We start from the raw sequence: 26,565 nt of genomic DNA on the forward strand, positions 1-26,565 counted from the left end.
AGAACCCAAAAATGGACTAACAGGTACCAAAGGGAAAGGTACTGGAGTGGATGGATGGGCAGGGAGGGATAAAGGGTGGGAAGAAGAAAGGGGGTATTAAGATTAGCATGTATAGTGGGGGGAGGGAGAAAGGGGAGAGCTGTACAACACAGAGAGGACAAGTAGTGACTCTACAACATTTTGCTATGCTGATGGACAGTAACTGTAATGTGGTTTATAGGGGGGACCTGGTATAGGGGAGAGCCTAATAAACATAGTATTCTTCAGGTAGGTGTAGATTAAAGATTAAAAAAAAAGAAAGAAAGAAAGAAAAGGGGGATTACTCCTTGATAGGATAAAACTAATGGTAAATCAAAGATTAATGCATGCTTTAAATATCCGTAATTTTGATCACTTAAAGGGTGTCAGATGATCGGCTATGGAGGTACACTTTTCTGATAATATTCCTTTCTCTTAATAAAAAATAAATAAATAAAATAAAAGCAGTTCTTGTGTGGTGACCTCCAATGAGTTCTACACAATGGTATAAAGGGTCTGTTTGTTTTTATACAGAAGATCAAAGCCTAATTTGGCTAACCAGAAAATGAACTAAGATATGACATAAAGAAGAACTTCCAACATCAGCACTCTCTGGAAGACTCATACCAGAAGATGATCATCAAAAAACCTCCACAAAGATCCAGGCGATGCTGCAGTTGTAGCTGCATCCATCCCACCATTTCCTGGACTTGCCATTGGAATGAAGAAGGAGATATCTAACCTGGCCTGTGCATACAGTAAAACAACAAATTTGATTGGATCTATACTGTTGGAACTCAACCAAGAATTAGGAGACGTGCAAGTTGTAGTGCTCCAAAATCTTACAACTACAGACTCTCTACGGTTAAAAGATCATATGGGATGTGAACAGTTCCCAGAAATGGGTTGCTTTAATTTGTCTGATTTCTCTCAGACTGTTCAAGTACAGTTGGACAATATTCATCATATCATAGACAAATTTTCACAAATGTCTAGGCTGCCTAACTGGTTTTCTTGGCTTCACTGGAGATGGCTGGTAATTATAGATCTGCTTTGTTTATGTAACTGTATTCCTATTATGTTAATATGTGTGTGCAAATTAGTTAGTAGTTTAAAACCTATACATGCTTAAGTTACTCTACAAGAAGATATGTCAAAGAAATATTCAATCCTCCCATGTTTTCTTCCATCTGCTACCTCTATAGCATTTCTTCTTCCTTCCTAATTACAACCCTTAAATAGAATTCGTGCCTCATATCGAATTTACCGAGTATCATAATTCCTCCAAGTGGTAAAGATACCTCAAGACAAATGCTGGGCATAGAAACCACAGGGCATAAATCTGCAAAGAAGTAAAAAGCTAACCTTTGCAAACAATATGGCTTCTCTCTCACTTACCAACTTTACATCTCCCTGTATGGCCCCAGAAGATGACTGGTTAGCCAGAGACGGGTAAGATTCCTCAAGGGAGGAACAACCTAAGACAGGCACAGTCGCAGGGGGGCCATCAGGTGAGAAATTGGGGATCAACAGTGGTGAAGCTTAGAACCTCAGCCCCTCTGTTTTGAGAGAAATCTTCTGCATCCGTGGATGTTTTAATGCCCTTGTCTAGCTCAGATTAACACATAGTCTACAGGCACACACCTGATCTTCTACAATTGCTCTCTTACAACACTTAACTATGTTTTCTACCTTTATCTTGCATCTACCTACCATTTCAGCATTTTATTAAAAATAAAAATAAGAATAAGAATAATAAAGGGAGAAATGTGGGATCCACATATAAATCAAGTATAAAAATCAAACGAATATGCATATTTGACCTGATTGTTTACAGTTCATAATGCGTGATCAAAATCTAAAGTTTCTGTGATGACTGCCCTTGTACTGTTCACCATGTAAGAACTTGTTCGTTATGCTTCAGAAGATTGGAGACTGATGAGAATTAGGCTTGAGATGGATTAATGATTGTGCATTGAGCATTGACTCCCCTATACAGAATTTTATTGTTGTTAACAACCATTTGATAAATAAATATGAGAGATACCCTCTCAAAAAAAAAATCATATCTCCCTGTAAAGCCTCTGAACTCATGCTAAGTGATTTTACATATCCATTTTATATTACAAGAAAGCACACTGCTCTGGAGTACAAATGAGTGTTTCATTCAACACTTCTCATGGACTCATTAAGGTTATGGTGTATGAATTATACAACTTGAAACAATTCGACTGTAATTCTTTCACTCCCTCCCACATCTTCCAATTTCCCCTCTGTTCAATGACTTTCTTTAGTCCCTGACAAAACCAGCTCGGGGCTTCTAGTCATCAAACTCTGACAAATACAAGAAAAATGATCCCTGTGTTTCAACAGATGCTCTAAGCTACCTCCTTAAACTCCTTCAGGATTGCTTCCCAACACAGTATCAAGAGTAACACAGTAACTCACTCACAGTGAAAATTAAGTTTTCAGGTATGAGTGGTATCAAATATCTCACCATTGGAAAACCACAGTAGTTAAAGGACCTTTTAGATGAAGAGGAATTGTGCAGACTGTTTGGGTTCTACCCCTGCTCTCTGAGCCCACACTCCTTCCACAGTAAGGATAATCAAAGGTCCTGGTAATCTGGCTCTTAAGGGATGGGACCTGGGGAAAGAGCTCTGGTTTGTGGCCTCTGCCCAGTTCTGCAGTGTAAATAAATGCTCCTGTTATGGATGATTTCAAGCTACCAACATGAAGTCACTGAAAAGATTTGGGTAGCAGCACGTGAGCCAGTACAGGCTGGCTCCACGCACTACATGCTACGCTGTAGCGGGTACATTACGCTGGGGGACATTAGGAACCAAAAGAGTAGTATAGCTACTAAGGATTTTAAGTAAGGTAACATGCAGACATGGATTGCACAATGCCCAGCTCAGAGAATGCCTGCTCCTTTCTCCAGCTTCCATTCCACATCCATTCCTGCCTGAACCACACTCCTGTCTTTGACATTTCATTGAAGCTCATGTTTTAAAGCAACTTCTTCATACTTTTCACTCCCAAATTGATCCCTAGCCCTGACTTTTTCACTAAGCTCCAAACGCATACTTCAAACTATCTTCAGTGCACTTCAACCTGGGTGATCAAAACTGAAACATACCTCTCTTCCTCTAACTGTCCTTACCTTGGTTGATAAAAACAACGGTCATCATTTATTGAGTTCTTACTGTGTGCGTGCACTGTTCTAATACACTTTATATATATTATTTTAATTCTTATCATATGAGGTATGTTAATATCATGCCCATTTTACAGATATAGAAACCAACACACAGAAAGGTTGAATAATTTCCCCTAAGTCACATAGCTAATAAATAGCAGGATGGGATTTAAATTGACACTGTCAGGCTTTTTAGCTGTTTACTTACTCTTTCTTAACTACTTAGGTCAACTTCAATACTAAAACTGTGAATAATACGTTAACTAGTATTACTTACTTTGCCTCTCTAAAACACACTGAACATCACTCAGTGTCTAGGCACTATTCTGAACTCTTCTGTACTAATTCACTTGCTCCTCACAACTGCCGATGAGGTAGGTTCGTTTTGTCCCCATTTTATGGAGGAAACCGAGGCATGAAGAAGTTAAGTAACTTACCCAAAGTTGCACAGATAGGAAATTGTTGGGCCTGGAACCCAGGGCAGTCTGGTTTCAGAGTCCACAGCGTTAACCATTACTCACTCCGCTGCTTCACATCCCAAAGCACTCATCCAACTGCTGGTGGCTCAGTCTGGTCACCACGTCCCCTTCCTCCTAGTCATCTTATAAATCTCCCATTTCCTCTCTACTCCAGCATGTCCTTCTTAATTCCAGCACTTGCAAGAGCTCATGTGGACTACGGTAGTAGGAAGCAGTTCCCTGCTTCCCAAGAGACATTGCCAGTAGATCCCCTACGATGCCCCTGGGCTCTAGGGAAGTAAATACGTTAGCAAGTCCCTACACTGCATAACACAATTCAGTGCCTTCCACTTCACTATCGTTCTCAACCTCAGTGGGCATAAGCATCCTAGGAGCTTACAGAATGCAGTTTCCTGGCCCTCCCCAGGGATCCTGACTCTAAATGTAGTATGGAATCAGGGAATTCTCATTTTTACCAAGTGCCCCAAAGAACTCAAGTGGTTTATGGATCACACTTTGAGAAACACAGGTATACAGAACAAATCCGAGATCCTTACCAAAGAAACATAAGTGTTCTCTGTTTCTTTTTCATTTGATGCTTCAGGATAATGGAGTTTCCATTTACAGTTTCTTGAACTACTCAGTTTCTCACTCATTCCCTACAACAAAAACACCCTCTTCCTCCTTCCACTGAACACTCTTTCTCTTTCAAGGTCAGCTTAGGTTTAGACGGCATCTCCAGGAACCTCCCTTAACTCCTGCTACTGGCCAGCCTCCTCCTCAGACCACCGGCAACTTCTGGGCTTTGATTCCTACTGAAAGTACATTTTTATGTGCTGTCTGCCTTATCGACTGTGGCCTGCTCGAGGTCAGAGTTGGAATCTCATCTTTATGACCTAGCCAAGTACCTGGTAAGTGCTCAAACAGCAAAGTCACCTCTAATTAGGGAACTGGGTAATCTGTGAAGAAGGTGAAAATCTGAGTCAAATTTATCCCTTAAAATCCTTTCACCCAGAAAGTGAAGAACTACTTTTATGAATACACAAGACTAACACATTATTTAGGGTTGTTAAATGAACCCTAGTGCATGTATTATGAAAACTGTGTATCTTTAAGCACAAAATCAGGGCCATAAGAAGCTCAGTCTGGGTGAGACCACCCGAGAGAACTGGTTCCACCTCAGACGAGTAGCTGAATTCCAATGAATTCTGGATTACTGTGGCAGGTTTCACACACACCCACAAAGGAGTGTTCAGATCATAATGTTCTATTATGTACCTAGTAGCCTGACTGTACAGGGAAACCTAAAGTTCTAAAACAAAGAGAATTGTAAAAGAAAGTTGAACTCTTCCAATTGTAACATAAACTCTACCCATTTGTAGCCAATGGCACAGATGTTGAGAAGACAAATTCTTAGAAGGCCAGCTCTGCTTGTCTGATACTGCCCAGCCACGTTGCATGCATGGCAATGCAGGTGAGTGAGTGCCCTTGAGCGCTGCTGCCTGCTCTGTGCATCCCTGGGCCTCAGAACTGGGACCAATCGTGGTGAGTGGGAAGTTAAATCATAATCATGCAGTCGGTCCCAACTTGATCCTACTCAACACTTATGCAAAGCATTGTTGAGGATTACAAATATTTAAAACATCATCTCTGCCCAAAATAATTTATAATGTTATTGGGAAACAAGACTCTTGAAAAATAATAATAAGCACAGTGGATTCTAAAAGAGAAGGTGGTACTTGAGAGAAGGATAAAAATGGGGACAGAATTCTTGGACAAAGGTGCCCAGGTGTGAAAACACCGAGAGCATTCAGGGAGCAGGGCTCCAGCACCAATCTGTGCCACCTCACAACCAGCCTGAGCCGTCATCATTTACCACTGCTCTGCCCTTCGCTCACCCTGTGCTTTTCACAGAATGCCGTCCTTCTGAAACGCCAATGGCGTCCTCTCCTCTTCACTGCCTTCCCCATTCACACTGGGCACTCTGCCTGGGAAGCCATATATTTCCATCTGTCAACTTGGAAAAGTCCTCCTCATTGTACATGCCCCAGTTTAAGTTTCTTTTCATTTTCTATAGCTTTCGGTTACCTAACCCCTGGTGTTGAGGGTTAGTTCTCATCCCAAACTGTAAGCTCCTTGAGGAAGGAGATCTAATTTTTTTCATCTCTATATTCCCAGCATGTAGCATAGGGCCCAGCAGGCACTAGATGCTCTAGGAATGTTTTTTGAGCTATATTATTGCATGGTGAGTGGTGTCTTTTGAATTACAGCATAAAGAGGAATAAACTTTATTTAATTTTATCTTTATTACAGACTGAGGAATAAATAGAACATGAAGATAAAGAAAGTATGACTTGGCCTTCCCTTTTGCCCCTATATCCCTGAAGGGTTTACCTTCTGCTATGGGCTGAACTATGTCCTCCCCAAGTCCCTGTGTCAAAGTCCCAATCTCCAGGACCTCAGGATGCAACTGTATTTGAAGATAAGGTCTGTAAAGAGGGACTAAGTTAAAAGGAGGCCGTTAGGGTGAGCCTTAATCCAGTGACTGGCGCCCTTAGAAGAAGGAATGCCAGTAATGTGCATGCGCACAAGGACAGTGTCTGGGGCAAAGAAGCAAGAAGGTGGCCATTTACAAGACGAGGAGAGAGGCCTCAGAGGAAACTAACCCCGCCATCATCTTGATCTTGGGTTTTCAGCCTCCAGAACTATAAGAGATAAATTTCTGTTAAGCAACCTCATCTATGGTATTTTGTTCTGGCAGCCTGAGCACACAAAGACAGCATCTATACTTTATTAATAGACTTGGATATAGTGCTGTATATATCTGGGCACTGTTCAAAGTTCTTTACAGATGTTTAAATTTTTAAACAGCCTCTTACCAGTGCCAGAGAATCACTATGGCTGCATTTCTTAATGGGTAGGAGGGGAAAAGAGTGGGAGCTGGGAATTCAAATCAATATCATTAGGGGGAATACCACTCCTAGGAGAAATGTCCCTTATCCTTCTCAGATGAGAATCACAGGTAGAGATGATGATGATTAAAAGTAAAAACAATAGTAAAATAATAGCTGCCACTAATTGAGCCCTTAATGTACATAGGCCAGCGCCAGGCACAGTACAAGAATTCTCTCTCACTTCACTCCTGGTGCAACCTTAATAGTTAGACAATATTTCATTCTTTTTTTTTTTTTTAAAGAGGAAGAAACTGGGTTCAGAAAGGGTAAGCTAGTTGCCCAATTGTTGAGGAGAATTAGGATTCAGATCTGATCTTTGCCTTTCTCCACTCTGCAGTCTGTCTGAGGAAGCAGACTGGGCTTACTTGGCTTGCAGGAGGGGATTTGAACAAGAGACAGTTTATTCTTAAGGCAGGAGATCAACGGTAGCGGTGAGGTAAACTTTTTTAGAAGAAAAGGTACAGGGAAGTCTAACAGCTTTAATTGCATGTGCAAAAACAACAGTCCTCATTTACTCAGCAACTCCAACATGCCAGGCATTAAGTTTGGAAACCAGAACAGTTCTCAGGCGCAGGTCTTTTGCATTTTCATTTTATGGACATGGAAACTGAAGCCCAGGGAAGCTGAGAGACCCACCCAAAATTGAAGCAAGTGACAGAACCGGAGTGGCAGACTTCAGAGGCGCCCATCCTGCACCCGCCCCAGCTTGTCCACTCTACTTCGGCGATGTATCAACAACTTCCACACCCACGCTATACGTACACCCAGTGAATGGTCAGGGGCCTCTATCCTCTGAATGGACAAGTTACATATCATATTGTCATCTTTACAAGATTCAGCCTAAAGTATTAATGTAGAACAGGTTCTGTCCAGGAGTGTTTAAGGAGTCTGAGGCTCTGAGGACGATCCATGGAGAAAGTTCTCTGGTCAGCAAAGTTTAGAAATGATGTCTGTTATCCCTCCCCTGCCTTGGAGTCTTGTAATATACAAAGGCAGAATCTGAAGGTTCTGCAGTTAAAAAAAATGTGCATCCTTCACTTAAGCTAAGGTTTCCCTGTTTCGGAACCACGTATTTGTTTTTCTAACGTGTCAATTAACATACTGTGTGTGTAGCACCCTTTTAGAGATACTGCAATGCAGGATTGAAGAGGTATAAAGAGAAACAGACTAGAGCTACTTTTGGAAACATTAACTCAAATCCAAACTTTTTTTTCTTAAGAATCACAAAGTCCATTGATACTTACATTTAGGTTACTTTTCATTGGGAAAATAAAGTTAAAAAGCAAATTCCATTCTCCCGGTTTCCCGCCACCCTCCCCTCTTTGGAGCTGCTCTCCAGGCACACACAGCTGGAGGCAGTCACGACCGGGGGCGTGCCCCGTCCCCGGGCCCCAGCCCTCACAATGCCAAAGCAGTGCCAGGGAGGCATAGAGTCTGCTCACAGCACGGCCAGAGCCGGCAGATTTCAGAGAAACACAGGAAGTCAGCTGGCAGAATGACCTCTCTGCCTCTGGGCTAGGCAGGAGGACTCTTCAGGACATTCCTAGGGGATGGGGGGTGGGGGCCGGGGTTGCCAGTACCTTCAAATTTCCAGATTATGAGTGCTGTGATTTTTTTCTATTTCTCTTTTTGCTTATTTTCAGTTTCTACTGTTCTACAAATCAGTTTCTAATTTTCTAGGAGCGCTTGTTGAAAAGGATTGGGGTGGGGACAGAAGGGGGAGAGGAAGTGGGGAGGAGGGGGTGAGAGGAGAAGGGGAGAACGAGAGGGGGAGGGAGAGGGAGGGCCGCGAGAACGGGAACCCAAGCCAGAGAAGCTCCGCAGAAGGAGACTGCACAAACTCACCTAATAAAATATTTCAGTATCTCCCAACCCCTTCGGGTAGCCGTGCTGACGGGCAATGCTCCTCCTTGCAGCACTTCCCTAGCCGCCCCTTAACCCAGGCCCGGCTCGGCCAGGACGCCTCCTACTCACCCACTCGAAAGATGAGATCGTCCTCGATGGGATTCTCTTTTCTCTTCCCGGTGCTGTACATGCTCGCGGGTCTTTTCACCGCCTTCTGCTTCACGTGGCCGCTGCCCGGGGATTTCACGCGCCGCTTCACGCCTTCGGTGGTGGGCGACACGTCGGCGGACCGGATCACTTTCAGCTTAAAGGGGCTGCCTCGGATGTGCTGGTCGTAGAGTCGCAGAGAGAGGGTGAAGTCCCCCTCCTTCTGGACAGTGTACAAAAACTCATACGTGCCGTTCTTGTTGTCCAGGATCTCCCCGTCCGCCACGCTGCCGTCGGGCGTGCTCAGCTCCGCCGTGATGTAGGCATTGCCGGTTTTGCAGAGCTCCCCGTCTTTGTCCTTGGTTGTTATAGTAACGGACATGGGCTGCCCGATTACGGTCTGCCGCAGCCCCTCGCCTGTGGCCACCGTCTCGGAGGCGACGGCGTTGGTGGTTAAAATCGTCCCGAGGTTGTGGATGGACTTCTTGAGCCCTTCGGTCTCCACGATGAAATCCAGCTGATCGTTCTCGCGCGGGTGCAGCGGGAAGTCCTGGTCGGCGAGCTCGTTCAGCCTCTCGCTCATCTGCTTCTTCACGAGCAGCACCTCCGTCTCCGTGCCATGGTTGAGGGCCTGCGCGGTGAAGTTGCTGCAGCTCTTGATGCTCTCCTGCCCCTCGAGCAGAGTGTCCAGCTGCGACTGGAGGACCTGCGGGAAGGAGCCAGGCTGGGTGAGCGCCTCCAGCGGCGCGCGAGCCCAGCCTGCAGGGCGCCGCGCGGGCGACAGGGGCGGTCCGGCCCGCCCTGCCCCCGCCCGAGGCTCTCGGCAAGTGGCATTTAACTTAACCCAGTGAACCCAGTTCTAAGGCATAGTCCTACACTGCATTCCCAGGACCTTCTCTTTTCCTCCCGCCTCGCCCTGTCTCTCCCACACACATATTTCTTTGGTCATGTATTTTTGATAGGGGCAGGCATAAACGTCACCACTAAGGGCCTGGCAAAAAATTGCTATGCTTGACATTCCCCTGTCACCACCTAAAGGAACAGAAAGCAGACAAATGAAAACTCCCCATACCTAAACATCAGAAGCTTTTCATCCCCAGTTTTGTGATTAGACATGCAGAGTTAAACAAAGGCTGTAGTCAAGATTCACTCTAAAGTTGACTAACAGGTTGGTGTGGGTGAGCGAGCAATTAAGAGACTATTAAACATAATTATGGGAGAAAAACAATCCGGTTTAACCCTAAATTCCTAAATCTTGAAAGTATTACTTTATATTCAATCTTGCTTTATGTCAAATTATAAACTGGTACTTCAGGTCACAGAATCAAAGAGTTCGGCTGAAAACTGGGAGGGAAAAAAAGCTGGATATGCCATTAAATGAAAACTGTTGACTGTACAACAGTGTCACTTAAAGACCCATCTGAGTCCCCTTTGCTGCTATTAGAACAGAGAAAGCTAGTGAAGTGCCTGAGATACCACGTTTCTTACACACTATGCATAAGGATGGCTGGAGTCTTACTTTGTGTTTGAGGCCATAGTTGACTTCCAGTTCCATAAGCAGCACGCTCTTGCGCACGTTTAATGTCTTCTGGAGTTCATCAAAGGTGGAGTGTATGTCATCCACAATGCAGGCCTTTTGGTTGGTTAACTGGTGAATGATTTCTGAGATGAACTGAAGAGCGGAATCAATTTCTGGGAGCCTAGAGGACAGTTATTAAAGATCACTGTTTAACATCAACCCAGAAATTGTAAAAAAAAAAAATCTAAACACTGTATTTTGCTCAAAAAATATTTTGTCTTTTCTCATCTTCAAAAAGTCATAACTGAAAAAAGAAAAGATACAACATAATCATTGCCTTTGAGAGGAGAGACTTTGAGAATCCATGTCTATTTCATCTAATCAATCATCTAATTTTAATAATTGATGGTACAAAGCTTTGATGCTCTCTGAACCCCATGGAATTTTCTCTTCCTAAATCAGGCTTTCTCAGATAACACTACAATATTTGGGACCACATGATTTTTTGTTGCGGGGGCTGTTCTGTGCAATGTTACATGTTTACCAGCATCCTTTTTGCCACCAGATGCCAGCAGCACCCCCACCACGACACACACACACACACACACACACAGTTGTGACACCAAACTGTGTCCAGGCATTGCCAAATGTCTCCTGGGGGCTATAATGGCCCATGGTTGAGAACCACTGTTCTAAATATATAGTTGTATCTTTTCTCCTAATCACATGAAAAACTTATGCAAACTCAGTTTCCTGGGAACTTCTTGCAAGTTTCCAAGTTCTCTTCATTAATTGTGAAGAAAAACTACACTTTTCTCACTAACACTATTGGTGAAGAGATGTATTGTCTGCTGATGGTGGTGGTTTATTCTCTAGGTCTTCTTCCTGCATCACACAGCTACTTTGCTTCTCCCATAATTATGGGAGAAAAACAATCCGGTTTAACCCTAAATCCCCAGTGCACTCCCGACACATGGCGGTCTCACAAGACTGGCAGTAAAAGTCCATCACCTGTGGTAACAAGAAAAATTCCAGGTTTTGTGTCACTGATTGAGTGCTGACTATGCCCTAGGCCTTTACTTGTATTCTTATGTAACTCTCATGGCTTCCCTGGGATGTCTTCTTCATTTCCATGCCAAAAAGAGAGCCTGGAAGCAGGGAAACATACAGAAACTGAGCAGTCACAGCTCCGTACCATTCTGCTGGGCTCAAACAGAGGAGCCAGTCATGCAATGTGCCTGTGTATGTCAAGAACAGCAGCTAAGAAAGGTTCCTCACAAGACTTTCAGAGATCTCCTGAGAGTATTTTCCTTGAGTGTATTTTATAAATTTAATCATATTAAACTACTAAAAATTGCCACCACTGATAACATAAGGGGGGTGGAATTTTACAAAGGGGCATGGGATGACTGACACTGGTCACTAGCTCATGACCATAGACACACAGTCAGAGGTGAGTATGTTTAGGTATCATGAACCTACTCACTAAGTAAGACAAGAGACCAGGAAACCAAGTCTCATACACAGGCATCCTGGGGGAGGTGTGCACACCTTTTGTTGACAGCATCCAGCTGGACCTGGAGCGAGGCCTTATGCTGCTCCACCACGTCCTTGAGGGGGACTGTAGGGTGTTCTGCATGCTCCCCCTCAGTGCACTCCCGACACATGGCAGTCTCACAAGACTGGCAGTAAAAGTCCATCACCTGTGGTAACAAGAAAAATTCCAGGTTTTGTGTCACTGATTGAGTGTTGACTATGCCCTCGGCCTTTACTTGTATTCTTATATAACTCTCATGGCTTCCCTGGGGTGTCAGCATTATGCCCAGTTGCATAGAAGAGAAAGAAGGGTAAATTTTTATGTGCCAGGTTTCAAAGACGTGGATTATACTGCAAAGCTGCTACTATGGCCACAAAACCTAAGTGGCCAATCTCAGAAAAGCATGAGGCTGAGATGCTCAAACTCTTTTTTTAAATCTCAGGACCCCTTATGCTCTTTATAAATTGAGGACCCCAGTGTGATTTTGTTTATGAGTTATATCTACAGATATTTATCATAATAAAAATTGAAACTGAAAAGTTTTCAATATTTATTAACTTACTAAAAGGAATAATAAGCCTATTAAATGCTAACATGAATAATATGATTCATGAAAAATCACTACATTTTGCAAAACAAAAAAATTCTGTGAGAAGAATGACATCATTTTCCATTAAAAAAATTTCTCAGTGTTTTGCTTAATTGAAGACACTTGGATTCTCATATCTGCTTCTGCATTCAATCTGTTGTGATAGTATGCATCATGTAGTCTCCGGAAAATTCCACTGGCACTCTTAAGAGAATGAGAAAGAAAAAGGCAAAAAATGTCTTAGTATTATTATAAATATAATTTTGACTTTGTTGACCTCTGTGAAAGCATCTAAGGATCCATGAGGGTTCCAGGATCACATTTTGAGAACTGCTTCTGTTTGGATAAGAGATGAGCTGGACTGAGCAGTTTGTGTCCTGGCTCTATCACTTACATAACCTCACTGTGTCTCAATTTTTCCTCTGTCAAATGGAGACAATAATAGTAATCTACTTCATAGGGTCACAATAGGATTTAGCAGATTAATATGCACAAGGAATTCAGATGCTGCCTGGCACTGGTACACAGTAAGGTCTTAATAAGTAGCAGTGATGATGATGATGGTGATATCTGGAAAACAAAACCACCTTATGCTGGTTATGAAAAACTCAGTAACAATAGAACATAAAACCTGAAAATTAGTTTCTGTGTAAAGGCATTCCCCTCTTCTCTCAGCTGGAAACAATTCATTCCAATTTTGAATTCCCAAAGCACTTTTGGGAGGAATCATTTTCTTGAAGTATAACACACATACAGAAAATATTCAGAATGTATCACACACATACAATAATACATAGTGATGGATTTTCACAAAGTGAATGCATCTATCAAAACACTTTTATTCATACCTCATTTACAAAATACTTATAAGGTTTTAAGTTCCTGAGCACATGATCTCTATCACCCATGTAATTCCTTGCACATAGTAGGTATTCAATAACACTGCTCATGAGTGAGCTGTATGCTGTCTATAAAAGACTCACTTAAGAGCCAAAAGCACAAACAGGTTGAAAGTAAAGTATGGAAAGAGATATTCCATGCTAACAGTAATCAAAAGAGAGCTGAAGTGGCTATTTTAATATCAGCCAAATGGACTTTATGACAAAAATTATTAGGATGCACAAAGAACATCACATAATGATCAAATGGTAACTTAATCAAGAAGATATAACAATTATAAACAAGTATGTACCCAACAAGAAAGCCCCAAAATATATGAAGCAAAAATGACAGAATGGAAGGGAGAAATGGACAATTCAACAATAACAGTTGAATATTTCAATATCCCACTTTCAATGATATAACTAGATGGAAGAAGAATAAAGAAATAGAGATCTTGAATAATATCATAAACCAACTCGACCTAACAGACATATATAGAACACTCTATTCAATAACAGAATACACATCTTTTTTGTCAAGTACACATGGAATATTTTCCAAAATAAACCATACATTATGTAACAGAAGTCTCAATAAATTTAAAAAGATTGAAGTCATACATAGTATCTTCTCTGGCCACAGTGGAATTAAATTATAAATAAATATCAGAAGAAAGTGTGGAAAATTAACAAATATATGTAAATAACACTCTTAAATAATGAGCCAAAGAAGAAATCACAAGGGAAGTTAGAAAATACTTTGAGATGAATAAAAATTAAAATACATTTTGAAACAACAAAAGTTACAAGACAGTGCTCAGAACACAATTTAACTGTAAATGCAACAATGAAAAGAAGAAAGATTTCAAATCAATAACCTAAGCTTCTGCCTTAAAGAATTAAAAAAAGAACTAAAACCAAAGCAGGCAGAAGAAAGGAAATGGTAAAGATTGGAGTGGGGGTAAACAAAGTAGAGAAGAGAAAACCTATAGAGAGAATCAATGAAACCAAGAGTTGGTTATTTGTAAAGATGAGCAAAATTGACAACCAGAATAATATGGACAGTTTGACAAAGAAAATGAATAACATAGATAAAATGGACAAATTCCTAGCAACACATAACTACCAAAAATGACTCACAGAGTAGAAAATCTGAATAGACGTATAAAAGGTAAAGAGAGTGAATTGATGTTCAAACAGCTTCTGACAAAGGAAAATCCCAGAACCAGACGGCTTCACTGATGGATTCTACCAAACATTTAAAGAATTAACACCACTCCTTCCAAACTCTTCACAAAAGGGAAGGGGCATGGGATTTCCTAACTCATCCTATTAGGCCAGTAATCTCCTGACACCAAAGCCAAAGACAACACAAGAAAAAATTATTGACTATTTTCCCTTATGAATATAGATGCAAAAATCCTTAACAAAATACTAGTAAACTGAATCCAGCTGTACCAGTACCAAGGATTGTGCACCATTACCAAGTAGACTTTATGCCCGGAACACAAGGGTAGTTCACATACAAAATTCTATATATGTACCACACTAATATAATGAAGAAAAGAGTACCCACATGCTCATCTCACTTAATGCAGGAAAATCATCTGACCATATCTAACATCCTTTATGATAAAAACATTTTCAAACTAGAAATAGAAGGAAACTTGCTCAACTTGATAAGGGGTATGCACAAAAAACCCACAGTTAACATTACTTAATAGTAACCCTATTAGATCAGGAACAAAACAAGTTGTCCACTGTTACCACCTTTATTCAGTAATGTACTAGAAGTTCTAGCTGAGGCGTTTAGGCAAGAAAAAGAAATAAAATGCATCCAAATTGGAAAGGAAGAAGAATTTCTCTATTCAAAGATGACATATCTTATATATAGAAACCCAAAAGAACACATATACACATGCACACACACACACACACACACACACACACAATTAGAACTAACAAATGAATTCAGCAAAGTTGCAGGTACAAGAACAAAAGTCAGTTGTATTTCTATAATACAGCTCAATGCTATAGCAATGAGCATTCCAAAAATAAAATTAAGAAAATTCTATTTATAATAATATCAAAAACAAACATAAAATACTTAAAAATAAATTTAGCTAAGGTATGAGACTTGTACACTGAAAACCACAAAACATTGTTGAAAAAATTTAAAGAATACCTAAATAATGAAGATAAATGGAAAGATAGTCCATGGACATTAAATGGAAGACTTAACAGTTAAGAGGGCAACATTACCAAATTGATGTACAGATTCAATGAAATATCTATCAAAATCTCAACTTCCTTTTTCTCAGAAGTGAACAAACAAGCTGTTCTTAAAATTCATATGAAATTTTATGACACCCTGGATAGCCAAAACAATCTTAAAACAAAACTGGAAGATTCATTCATACTTCCCAATCTCAAAACTTCCTATGAAGATAGAATAATCAAAACAGCATGTTACTGGCATAGGATAAGAATATAGAACAATGGAAAAGAAGGGAGAGCCCAGAAATAAAACCATACATTAAAGGTCAACTGATTCTTGACAAAGGTGCCAAGATCATACAATTGAAAAAAAAATAGTCTTTCCAACAAATAATGCCAAGACAACTCGACATCGACATGTAAAAGAATGAAGTGGAACTCTTATCTCACTCCATATATAAAAACTAAGTTAAAATAGACTAACAACATAAATATAAGAGCTAAAACTGTAAAACTCCTAGAATAAAACACAGAGGTAAATCTTCATGACCTTTAATTTATGGCTTCCTAGATATGATATCAAAAGCAGAAGCAACAAAAAAAAGTAGATAGTTGATCTTAAATTAAAAAATTGTGCATCAAGGAAATGAAAACAATGGGAGAAAAGATTTGCTAGTCATATATCATGTAAGACGCAGTACCCAGAACATAAAAAGAACCTGTACAATTAAAGAACACAATTCAAAAATTTTAGCAAGGGACTTGAATGTACATATCTCCAAAAATAGATATACAAGGGGCCAAGTTACACAGGTAAAATATGTTCAACTTCATTAGTCACTAGGGAAATACATATCAAATCCACAACAAGACACAACTCCTTATCCACGAGGATGGCTGGACTAAAAAATATCAGATAATAACAAATGTTGGTGAGCATTTGGAAAAAATCAGAATGCTCATACTTTGCTGGTGGGAATGTAAAATGGTGTAGTCACTGTGAAAACAGTTAGGTGGTTCCTCACAAGTTAAACAAAGATTTACCAAATGACCTGGCAATTCTACTCCTAGGTGTATACACAAAAGAACTGAAACCATATGCTCACACAGAAACTTGTACATAAATGCTCATAACAGGATTATTCATAATAACCCCAAAATTAGAAACAACCCAAATAATTATCAACTAATGAACAGATGAATAAATTGTGGTATATTCAGACAGTAGAATATTACTTAGTCATTAAAAAAGGAATAAAGGGGGAAGGGAGGAGCCAAGATGGCGGTGTGAGTAGGGCAGCGGAAATCTTGCAAAACCACATGTATTTTTGAAAATACAACAAATACAATGAATCCTAAAAAAAGAGACCAGAGCATAAGTACAACAGCCAGGCTACATCTACATCTGCGAGAACTCAGCAACTCACAAAGGAGGTAAGATACAAGCCACGGCCTGGTGGGACCCAAGCGCACCCCACACCCCAGCCCACCAGTGGGAGGAAAGGAGTCGGAATGGGGAGGGAGGAGGAGCCCAGGACTGCTAAATACCCAGCCCTAGTCATCCACACCGGGAGCGCAGACACACATTGTGTGGTGTGCTGGATATTAGGGAAACGAAACAGTAAAATCTGTGAGCAGGTCCCCACGGCTGGCACCCCTGGGACAAAAGAAAAGCGAGTGTTTTTTGAAAGTCTTAAAGGGACAAGGGCCTCGCAGCTGGACGAAAGCGTCCCGGCACACTCAGCTCAGCAGTTGGGAATCCAGGGGAACGCCAGGTGCCCTAACCCCTTGGGTGACAGTGCAGCTCTAAAGCTTCTCACAGCGATAAACAACCACCCATCCATTCCCCCTCCAGCACGGCCCCACCATAGCAGGGGAGTGGCTTGGGAGTGGCCACACCCACAGCAACCACCTAGAGCTTCCTCTGCAGCCACCTGGGCCAAACTCAGAGGCCCCAAGGGTGTGCGGCAGCCCAGCACAGACGGAGGAAGCTGGAACAGGGTATGAAAGGTCGCCGTTCTCACAGGAGAGCACACCAGGTGCGCCTGCCAGTTCCCACAGAGCTCTGGGCTGCCCCGACAGCTACCATGCCCACGACAGCTCAGGAAATAAAACCGGAAGCTGCTCCTTGTGTGCGGGTAACCAGCACAGGCAGCAGAGAAGGGCAAGGTGCAGGAAGGGACATTGTTCTCCCAGCTAATACATGTGCCAACTGCCTACGACTACCTCTATCGCCATTAAAAGGCAGAAGAATTTGGTCCAATCCAGAATAACCCAAACACCCAAGAGAGGAGGGCCTGGGGAGACAGATATAACCAATCTTCCTGAAAAAGAATTCAAAATAAAGGTCATAACCATGCTGATAGACCACAGAGAAATATGCAAGAGCTAAAGGATAAAGTTAGGAGGCAGAATACAGAAATAAAACATCTCTGGAAGGACTTAAGAGCAGACTGGATGAGGTGCAAGAGGCCATTAATGGAATAGAAATCAGAGAATAGGAATACAGAGAAGCTGAGGGAGAGAGATAAAAGGATCTCCAGGAATGAAACAATATTAAGAGAACTGTGTGACCAATCCAAACAGAACAATATTTGCATTATAGGGGTACCAGAAGAAGAAGAGAAAGGAAAAGGTATACAAAATGTCTTTGAAGAAATAATTGCTGAAAACTTTCCCAAAGTGGGGGAGGAAATAGTCTCTCAGGCTATGAAGCCCACAGATCTCCCAACACAAGGGACCCAAGGAGGACAACACCAAGACATATAACAATTAAAATGGAAACGATCAAAGACAAGGACAGAGTATTAAAGGCAGCCAGAGAGAGAAAATAGATCACCTACAAATGAAAACCCATCAGGCTACCATCAGACTTCTCAACAGAAACCTTACAGGCCAGAAGAGAATGGCATGAAATATTTAATGCAATGAAACAGAAGGGCCTTGAACCAAGAAAAATGTATCCAGCATGATTACCACATAAATATGAAGGAGGGATTAAACAATTCCCAGACAAGCAAAAGTTGAGGGAATTTGCCTCCCACAAACCACCTCTACAGGATATTTTAAAGGGACTGCTCTAGATGGAAGCACTCCATCTAAGCTAAATAGATGTCACCAGAGAAAATAAAATCACACCAAAGAAAGCAGACCAAACAAATACTAACTAAAGGCAAAAAAATAAAATCAACTATTCACAAAAGCAGTCAAAGAAAACACAAAAGAGTACAGAATAAAACACCTAACATATAAAGAAAGGAGGTGGAGTAATAAGAAAGGAGAAAAATAAAGAATCATCAGACTGGTTTACAATAGTTAATAAGTGAGTTAAGTTAGATGGTTAGATAGTAAAGAAACTACCCTTGAACCTTTGGTAACCACGAATCTAAAGCCTGCAATGGCAATAAGTACATATCTTTCAATAATCACCCTAAATGTGAATGGACTAAATGCACCAATCAAAAGACACAGAGTAATAGAATGGATAAAAAAGCAAGACCCATCTATATCCTGCTTACAAGAGACTCACCTCAAACCCAAAGACATACACAGACTAAACATGAAGGGATAAAAAAAGATATTTCATGCAAACAATAGGGAGATAAAAGCAGGCGTTACAGTACTTATATCAGACAAAACAGACTTCAAAACAAAGAAAGCAACAAGAGATAAAGAAGGACATAACATAATGAGAAAGGGGTCCATCTAACAAGAGGATATAACCATTATAAATATATATGCACCCAATACAGGAGCACCGACATATGGGAAAGAAATACTAACAGAATTAAAGGAGGAAATAGAATGCAATGCATTTATTTTAGGAGATTTCAACACACCACTCACTCCAAAGGACAGATCCACAAGACAGAAAATAAGTAAGGACACAGAGGCACAGAACAACACTAGAACAGATGGACCTAATAGACATCTACAGAACTCTACACCCAAAAGCAGCAGGATACACATTCTTCTCAAGTGTACATGGAACATTTTCCAGACTAGACCACATACTAGGCCACAAAAAGAATCTCAGTAAATTCAAAAAGACTGAAATTCTACCAAACAACTTCTCAGATCACAAAGGTATAAAACTAGAAATAAATTGTGCAGAGAAAACAAAAAGGCTCACAAACACATGGAGGCTTAACAACATGCTCCTAAATAATCAATGGATCAGTGACCAAATTAACATAGAGATCAAGCAATATATGGAGACAAATGACAACAACAGCTCAAAGCCCCAACTTCTGTGGGATGCAGCACAGGCAGTTCTAAGAGGAAAGTATATAGCAATCCAGGCATATTTAAAGAAGGAAGAACAATCCCAAATGAGCAGTCTAAAGTCACAATTATTGAAATTGGAAAAAGAAGAACAAATGAGGCCCAAAGCCAACAGAAAAAGGGACATAATAAAGATCAGAGAAGAAATAAATATAATTGAGAAGAATAAAAAAATAGAAGAAATCAATGAAATCAAGAGCTGGTTCTTTGAGAAAATAAACAAAATAGATAAGCCCCTAGCCAGACTTATTAAGAGAAAAAGAGAATCAACACATATCAACAGAATCAGAAATGAGAAAGGAAAAATCACAATGGACCCCACAGAAATACAAAGAATCATTAGACAATACTATGAGAATCTATATGCTAACAAGCTGGAAAACCCTAGAAGAAATGGACAACTTCCTAGAAAAATACAACCTTCCAAGACTGACCAAGGAAGAAACAGAAAATCTAAACAGGCCAATTACCAGCAACGAAATTGAATCAGTAATCAAAAAACTACCCAAGAGCAAAACCCCTGGGCCAGATGGATTTACTGTGGCATTTTATCAGACATACAGAGAAGACATAATACCCAGTCTCCTTAAAGTTTTCCAAAAAACAGAAGAGGAGGGAATGCTTCAAAACTCATTCTATGAAGCCAGCATCACTCTAATACCAAAACCAGGCAAAGACCCCACCAAAAAAGAAAATTACAGACCAATATGCCTGATGAACACAGATGCAAAAACACTCAACAAAATATTAGCAAACCGAATTTAAAAATACATCAAGAGGATCATACACCATTACCAAGTCAGATTCATCCCAGGGATGCAAGGATGGTACAACACTCAAAAATCCATCAACATCATCCACCACATAAACAAAAAGAAGGACAAATCCACATGATCATCTCCATAGATGCTGAAAAAGCATTTGACAGAATTCAACATCCATTCACAATAAAAACTCTCAACAAAATGGGTATGCAGGGCAAGTATCTCAACAAAATAAAGGCCATATATGATAAACCCACAGCCAACATTATACTGAACAGCGAGAAGCTGAAAGCTTTTCCTCTAAGATCGGGAACAAGACAGGGATGCCCATTCTCCCCACTGTTATTCAACATAGTACTGGAGGTCCTAGCCACGGCAATCAGACAAAACAAAGAAATACAAGGAATCCAGATTGGTAAAGAAGAAGTCGAACTGTCACTATTTGCAGATGACATGATATTGTACATAAAAAACCCTAAAGACTCCACTCCAAAACTACTAGAGCTAATATCGGAATTCAGCAAAGTTGCAGGATACAAAATTAATACACAGAAATCTGTAGCTTTCCTATATACTAACAATGAACTAGCAGAAAGAGAAATCAGGAAAACAATTCCATTCACAATTGCATCAAAAAAGAATAAAATACCTAGGAATAAACCTAACCAAAGAAGTGAAAGACCTATACCCTGAAAACTATAAGACACTCTTAAGAGAAATTAAAGAGGACACTAACAAATGGAAACGCATCCCATGCTCTTGGCTAGGAAGAATTAATATTGTCAAAATGGCCATCCTGCCTAATGCAATATACAGATTCAATGCAATCCCTATCAAAATATCAACAGCATTCTTCAATGAACTGGAACAAATAGTTCTAAAATTCATATGGAACCACCAAAGACCCTGAATAGCCAAAGCAATCCTGAGAAGGAAAAATAAATTGGGGGAGATCTCACTTCCCATCTTCAAGCTCTACTACAAAGCCACCGTAATCAAGACAATTTGGTACTGGCACAAGAACAGACCCATAGATAAATAGAAGAGAATAGAGAGTCCTGATATAAACCCAAACATATACTGCCAATTAATATACAATAAAGGAGCCATGGATGTACAATGGGGAAATGACAGCCTCTTCAATAATTGGTGTTCGCAAAACTGGACAGCTACATGTAAGAGAATGAAACTGGATCATTGTCTAACCCCATACACAAAAGTAAATTTGAAATGGATCAAAGACCTGAATGTAAATCATGAATCTCTTGGACATAAACATTAGCGACTTCTTCATGAACATATCTCCCTGGGCAAGGGAAACAAAAGCAAAAATGAACAAGTGGGACTATATCAAGCTGAAAAGCTTTTGTACAGCAAAGGATACCATCAATAGAACAAAAAGGCATCCTACAGTATGAGAGAATATATTCATAAATGACAGATCCAAAATATATAAAGAGCTCATGTACCTCAACAAACAAAAAACAAATAATCCAATTAAAAAATGGGCAGAGGAGTTGAACAGACAGTTCTCCAAAGAAGAAATTCAGATGGCCAACAGACACATGAAAAGATGCTCCACATCGCTAGTCATCAGAGAAATGCAAATTAAAACCACAATGAGATATCACCTCACACTAGTAAGGATCCCCACCCTCCAAAAGACAAACAACAAGAAATGTTGGTCAGGTTGTGGAGAAAGGGGAACCCTCCTACACTGTTGGTGGGAATGTAAATTAGTTCAACCATTGTGGAAAGCAGAATGGAGGTTCCTCAAAATGCTCAAAACAGACATACCATTTGACCCAGGAATTCCACTTCCAGGAATTTACCCTAAGAATGCAGCAGCCCAGTTTGAAAAAGGCAATATGCACCCCTATGTTTGTCGCAGCACTATTTACAATAGCCAAGAAATGGAAACAACCTAAGTGTCCATCAGTAGATGAATGGATAAAGAAGATGTGGTATATATACACAATGGAATATTATTCAGCCATAAGAAGAAAAGAAATTCTATTATTTGCAACAACATGGATGGAGCTAGAGGGTATTATGCTCAGTGAAATAAGCCAGGCAGAGAAATACAAGTACCAAATGATTTCACTCATCTGTGGAGTATAAGAACAAAGAAAAACTGAAGGAACAAAACAGCAGAAGAATCACAGAACCCAAGAATGGACTAATGGTTACCAAAGGGAAAGGGGTCTGGGGTTGATGGGTGGGAAGGGAGGGACAAGGGGGAAGGGAAAGAAAGGGAGCATTCTGATTAGCATGTATAATGGGGGAGGACATGGGGAGGGCTGTGCAACACAGAGAAGACAAGTAGTGACTCTATTGCATCTTACTACGCTGATGGACAGTGACTGTAATGGGGTTTGTGGGGGGACCTGCTGATGGGGGGAGTCTAGTAAACATAATGTTCCTCATGCAGTTGTAGATTAATGATACCAAAATTAAAAATAATAAAAAAGGAATGAAGTTCTGAACATGCCACAGTAAGGATAAGCCTTGAAAATGTTACACTAAGTGATAGAATTTTGTTTGCATTCATAGCAAATGTTCAAAATGGACAAATCCATAAAGATAGAATGTAGAGAGGTAGTTGCCAGGGGTTATTGGTAGGGGGAAATGGAGAGTGGCTGCTTAATAGGTATAGAGTTTCTTTTTGGGATGATGCAAAAGTTCTAGAATTGGTGATGATATTTCAGAACCTTTTGAATATACTAAAAACCCCTGAATTTTATACATTAAAATGGTTAAAATGTCGAATTTCATATTATGTGAATTTTACCTCGAAAAAAAAAGCAGCTTTGGAGAGATAGCAGTAGCAGACCTGGGTTAACTCCCTGCTTCAGTAGCCTGAGTGTTTCCTGGGAAGAAAACGCCCTAAAATCATTTTGAAATGTCAACAACTAGTAATTCACAAATGCTTGTGCTCCAGTTCTGACAGCTTTGACTCATGCAGAGTTAATTGTGTGAAGTGTGCATCTCAACTAAGCTCACTTATCTTGAGTGAGATGATGCTGGTGCTCCCAGGGGAAGGTGGGCCAGAGACCAGAATGAGATTACTGTTGTTGACAGGTAGTCACCATTTTCAAAGATGGCAAGACTATATGCATTATTAACATGAACAGGATAGTCAGAGCCCGGCAACGACCCTGAGGTTTCGTGGCAAGGCATTCTTAATGAGGACCTCTCCTTTGCACCTCTTGACATCCTCATTAGTAAGGTGCCTCAGCAAGCAATAACAGGATTTAATGATCATCTGCGTTCCTGGGACTGTGAGGCATGAGCTCAAATGTGTGCTTTACATGCAAAGAACCTCTTAAATCACTGACCATTATTCCCGTTTTTCTTTGTATTTGGACAATTCAGCCATGGTAGTTTAATTAGAAGACAGATAGTGTCACAGCACTTAAAGTAAGTGACAGGCTTTCATCCACATGTGCTAATCAGCACCAGGCAGTTTATGATGACAACATCCTGCTTTATTGTTAATTACCCGATTTTATTAACCTTCAGACGCTTGAATTGTTTTTAAAGATGTACCCATAGCAATTAACTGCAACAATTTATCTGTAATATTGCATACATTTGGCTTGAATACTCAATGAGGACCCCTGTTTCAAAGCAGCAGCAATTGAACTCCCACAATCTATGATGAAACAATAGAATAATTTCAGACACACGCTGCTAATTTTGCAGACTCTTGCTGGTTTATAAATTTTATGATTCCAAAGAATCATAATGACCTAGCATGAAGAAGGCACTCACAACATATTTTAAATAGCTTCATTCATCTCTAGGAGGTTCAAACTCTAAAGAGATTTAACTTTTAATGTGGTTTGATGTGATGCATAGAAAGACACAGGTAAGTTTTGACCTAAAGGATTCTTTAGTTTTACTGGAATTTACATCTCTAGGTGAGTTTCTGCTTAGCAGCCTAGGGCAACCAAGGGTCTCTATTGCTGAGGTGTGCTCTGGAAACACATCTTTTGGAATTCTTTTCTATTTGTCCCTTAGGCAGCACGGTAAGCCCTTTTCATTTCTACATCGCAGATACTGTATACTGTGGTCCTACTAATTAAAAAACAAACTCTATATGAATATACAAGCATACACACTTATTGGCATAATGTCACTTGTTACCTAAACATTAGTTTTAATAGCAACCTAATAATCAGTTGTATGGACTTAGCATGATTTAACCATTTTTCTAATATTCCACATTTAATTACTTCCAATTTTTACTGTAATATAAATTTCTCAATTAGCATTCTTATGTCAAATATTCATTCTCATCTCTAGCTATTTCCTTAGAAATATTTCTATTAGAGAAATTACTGGATTAAAGGATTAATTGTGTAAAACACTCATTACATTTTGCCAAAGTGACAAACTTTCTGAAGAGCAATTTACCCTCCCACTCAGAGCACATGGAAATGTCTCAACAGATTCTCATCAGCACTGGTTATTATCTTTTTTCAGAATTGTAGCTAATTTGAGATTGGATTGGGAAGCTTAACATTTTTTTCATATGACTGCTAGCTATTTATATATCCCCTGTGAATTTTCCTTGTTCTCTGCACATTTTCTTTAGTGATGTTCACATTTTTCTTAATTCTTAATTCTTACATAGTATGAGTTTGCTGAGGCATTTTCATTAAGAATTTTACAGCTACTTTCATAAATGCAATGGTAGTTTTCTTCTTGTTCTGTCTTCATTAGATTTTCATATCAGGATTATGAGAATATCTTAAGTGAATTGGGGAGCTTTCTATCTTTCCTTATGATCCAGAAGTATATATACTTTGAATCAGATTTGCTTTATACAGACTTGAAGGAACTCAGTTTTAAAGTTACTTTTACCTGTTTCTTTTAAGGTCATCAGGATTCCTTGATCAATTGTAATTTCCTAGATAATCAACCATTTCATTCAGACTTTAGCACAGACTTAGCACAGACTTAGCTTTTAGTACAAGCATGGATATACTCATTAAAAAATATTCTTTTTATCTGCACTGATATCTCTGTATTAGTACTATTAGATTTATTTATGTTTTCCCTTTGTTGCTTTATCAGACATCAGATTTCATTAATTTTTTAAAAATACTCAGCTTTTAGATTCATTCATCAACTCAATTGTTTTATTACTTTCAAACTAAGTTTATCTTTATTATTTTCTTTCTTTTGTATTTCATATATTCATTTTGTTGTTTTTCCCAGCTTTTTGAATTGAACCCTTTTTAAATAAAGGAAAACACTTAATGATATAACATTTCCTGAGTACAAACTTGGCTTTACCCTACACATTTAATAAATAAGGTTTCCCTTTCAGTATTTTGTAAAAAGTCTAAGTTTACTATATTTTTCAATTAAATTATTATTAGCTCTTAAAAAAGACTTGTTTTTTTTCCTGTATCATATTTACTAATCTAATTTTAGTGCACTGTGGTATAGGAACTTGTTCTACACAAACGGAAAATATAGTGATAGTTTCTTGTGACTAGTATATGACCAATTTTAATTGCTCAAATTCTCACAGTCTTAAGAGATTAGTTGAACAGATTTTAGCATATGCCTTTTTATTTGTGGGAGGCATATTCTCAAGTGAAAGAGTGAAGAGCATCTCCTCTTTTCTCTGAAATTTATCCTCTCTTTTACAGATCCATCGATGCCATTCTCCACCCATTATATCCTCTCATTTGGAGAATTCAGTAAACTCAGAACTGGTGTCAAAGCCTTCCTTCAGTCTCTGCTATTTCATTCCTCCATACGGCCACTAAAATACCCATCTCCTATTTGAAAGGTTTGAATGCTTCCCCATTGCTTACAGAATTTAGGTCAAACATTTTCTCAGTGAAATTCATAGCTCTCCACAGTCTCTCCCTGTTTATCTTTCCAGGCTCAGCCCTGTATTCTTCAGCTCACCTGTGTGCCAGCCCTACCGCCCATCTCTGTTCTCCAGCTGCACTGAGCTACAAGCTGTTTCCTGAATTCCACAACACTTTCACCTTTAGTTACTGATGAAATCTTTTCAGTTGCTATTGCTTCTCATTCTACATGACTGCCCTTTACACTCCAAACTTAGACCAGCATCTATAGTAGACTTACTACTGTTTCTAAAACTTTACTCCCCTCTGAAGTATCTCT

The 26,565-nt window shown here is 39.8% G+C and overlaps 1 protein-coding gene across 11 annotated transcripts in view; it reads right to left on the reverse strand.

Annotated features, from left to right (window-relative positions):
• The window catches only part of TRIM2 (tripartite motif containing 2), a 191,314-nt gene that overhangs the window by 30,911 nt on the left and 133,838 nt on the right, over nucleotides 1-26,565 (reverse strand). For all 11 annotated transcript variants that reach the window (XM_036998842.2, XM_036998836.2, XM_017654530.3 and 8 more), the window contains 3 exons: nucleotides 11,692-11,843; nucleotides 10,141-10,321; nucleotides 8,604-9,327 (listed from right to left, as the gene is read on the reverse strand). In XM_036998842.2, coding sequence (XP_036854737.2) covers nucleotides 8,604-9,327; nucleotides 10,141-10,321; nucleotides 11,692-11,843 — 1,057 coding nt within the window. The remainder of the gene's footprint in view (nucleotides 1-8,603; nucleotides 9,328-10,140; nucleotides 10,322-11,691; nucleotides 11,844-26,565) is intronic.

This window comes from Manis javanica, chromosome 3, assembly GCF_040802235.1.
Source record: "Manis javanica isolate MJ-LG chromosome 3, MJ_LKY, whole genome shotgun sequence".
Taxonomy (NCBI): domain Eukaryota; kingdom Metazoa; phylum Chordata; class Mammalia; order Pholidota; family Manidae; genus Manis; species Manis javanica.